The 2,275-nt window shown below is 48.7% G+C and overlaps 1 protein-coding gene across 2 annotated transcripts in view; it reads right to left on the bottom strand.

The window, feature by feature from the left end:
- TRIM63 (tripartite motif containing 63, E3 ubiquitin protein ligase) overlaps positions 1 to 2,275 on the bottom strand; it is a 17,159-nt gene that overhangs the window by 1,571 nt on the left and 13,313 nt on the right. For both annotated transcript variants that reach the window (XM_011955607.1, XM_011955608.1), the window contains exon 8: positions 1,246 to 1,317. In XM_011955607.1, coding sequence (XP_011810997.1) covers positions 1,246 to 1,317 — 72 coding nt within the window. The remainder of the gene's footprint in view (positions 1 to 1,245; positions 1,318 to 2,275) is intronic.

The following is a 2,275-nucleotide window of genomic DNA, read 5'->3' as shown; positions in this document are numbered from 1 at the left end:
AGTAGTGACGGGGTTTCACCATGTTGGCCAGGCTGGTGTCAAACTCCTGACCTCAGGTGATCCGCCTGGCTCAGCCTCCCAAAGTGCTAGGATTACAGGCGTGAGCCACCGCGCCAGCATGTCCCCTTTAAAGGGGAGAGCCACTGCCCAGAGCCAGCACTCTGGAACTACAGGGAAGTTCAAGTCCAGCATTATTTGCTTTTTCTAAACTTTCATAAGAAGGTGAAAATGCAGATTCTTAGTTGAAATCTCCTTTTTCTTAAAAAAAAAAAACTAATTTAAAAAATGTTAGCAATTAATTTTTTCTTTTTAAGAGATAGCGTAGTGTCCTTCTCTGGTGCCCAGGCAGGAGTGCAGTGGTGCAATCATAGCTCACTGCAGCCTCTACCTCCTGGGCTCAAGTGATCCTCCAGTCTCAGCCTTCTGAGTAGCTAGGACTACACATATGTACCACCACGCCTGGCTAATTTTTAATTTTTTTTTGTAAAGATGAGGACTTGCTGTGTTGACCAAGCTGGACCCAAACTCCAGGTCTCAAGCAATCCTCCCGCCTCAGCCTCCCAAAGTGCTGGGATTATAGGCATGTACCACCAAATACAGCCATCAAGTAATTTTTTTTTTTTTTTTTTTTTTGAGATAGAGTCTCATTCTTGTCACCCAGGCTGGAGCGCAGTAACACGATCTCGGCTCACTGCTACCTCCACCTCCCAGGTTCAAGCGATTCTCGTGCCTCAGCCTCCTGAGTAGCTGGGACTACAGGCACCTGCCACCAAATTCGGCTAATTTTTTGTATTTTTAGTAGAGACAGGGTTTCATCATGTTGGCCAGGCTGGCCTTGGCCTCCCAAAGTGGTGGGATTACAGGCATGAGCCCCTGTGCCTGGCAAACAAGTAATTTTTTTTTTTTTAATTTAAACACAGTGCTGGCCAAACAAAGCACCTCAATGGGCCCAGCCTAGCTCATGAGCCCCCATCTTTTCCCTCTGCTGTGCCATAATGCTTTCCATTTAAGCAGATCGTTTAGATGTGAAATGGGAGCATTTTATTATGAATAGTTTGGGGATTTTTTTCTTCTCTAAGGGTAAAGAGAACAGGACTTTACCCTCAATAGGTTTAAAGCACATGCTGGGAACAGGTCTCAGCGTCATTCCCAGTGTCTAACACAGTGCTTTGTATATAGTAGGTACCTCAGGTTGTTGTGGAATGAGTGAAGGAATGAAGGAATGGAGGTAGATGAATTTCTTACCTTCCTCCTTCCCTTCTGTGGAGTCTTCCTCTTCCTGATCTTCTTCTTCAATGAATTCTTCCTCTTCCTCATCTGTGACAAAAAACACTTGTGTTAGGATGGGGCCAGTTCCTTGAGGAGTTACTTGAAGAAGAACCAGGCAAGAGAAAGCACCGTCTAAACCCCTTCCTGTGCCCAGTTGGGTCAAACAGCCACACACAGATAGCAGTGGTCTGGCAGGTGATGGGCTTGCCAGACCCACGCTGCACAGAGGCCCTGCTCCTGCAATCCCCTGCACTCAGTCCCAGGGAGCCAGGCTCAAGACACTTCCTTGCTCCAGGCACAGCAGCTTCTATCATCTGCTCTGCCTGTGACCAGAGAGGGGCTCTGAGGAAGCACACTCTGTGCTTCTGCACATCTCTCAGGTAGGCAGATAAACATCGCCTGGGGAGGAAAAATCCTCCTCGATCCTCAGGGATCAGAGTCCTTGTCTTGAAGGAAGCTACTCAGCCTATGAGATCTGCTTGTTCAGCAGCCTCTGTCCCATTTTCCTCATTCCTTAGCCTGTGGAGGGGAGGGGTGGACATGACGGGGAAGCACTTCTGGAGCCACCTCTGCTCCCTGAAGCTGAGCACCAGAGGGACAGTGACTAAGCTGCAACTCATGTCCCCACTTTTTCATCCAGAGATGTCACCGTCAAGCTTTAACAGGGAACATCTCCCTTCCCCGCTCCTCTCCCAAGCCACCTCCTTAATCTTTTGGGGCCCTGAAGGGGCCACCACAGAGTCAGAACATTTGTCAAGTGTGTCTCCAGGCCAGGCTTGGTCGCTTATGCTTGTAATCCTAGCACTTTGGGAGGCTGAGGCAGTAGGATCATCTGAGGTCAGGAGTTCAAGACCAGACTGGCCAACATGGTAAAACCCTGTCTCTACTAAAAATACGAAAAGTTAGCCGGGCGTGATGGTATGCACCTGTAATCCTAGCTACTTGGGAGACTGAGGCAGGAGAATCGCTTGAACCCAGCAGGCGGAGGTTACAGTGAGCCAAGATC

The sequence above is a fragment of the Colobus angolensis genome, unplaced genomic scaffold (genome assembly GCF_000951035.1).
Source record: "Colobus angolensis palliatus isolate OR3802 unplaced genomic scaffold, Cang.pa_1.0 Scaffold4, whole genome shotgun sequence".
Lineage (NCBI taxonomy): Eukaryota > Metazoa > Chordata > Mammalia > Primates > Cercopithecidae > Colobus > Colobus angolensis.
The sequence above is the reverse complement of the archived record's forward strand: the minus strand, read 5'-3'. Positions and strand labels throughout refer to the sequence as shown.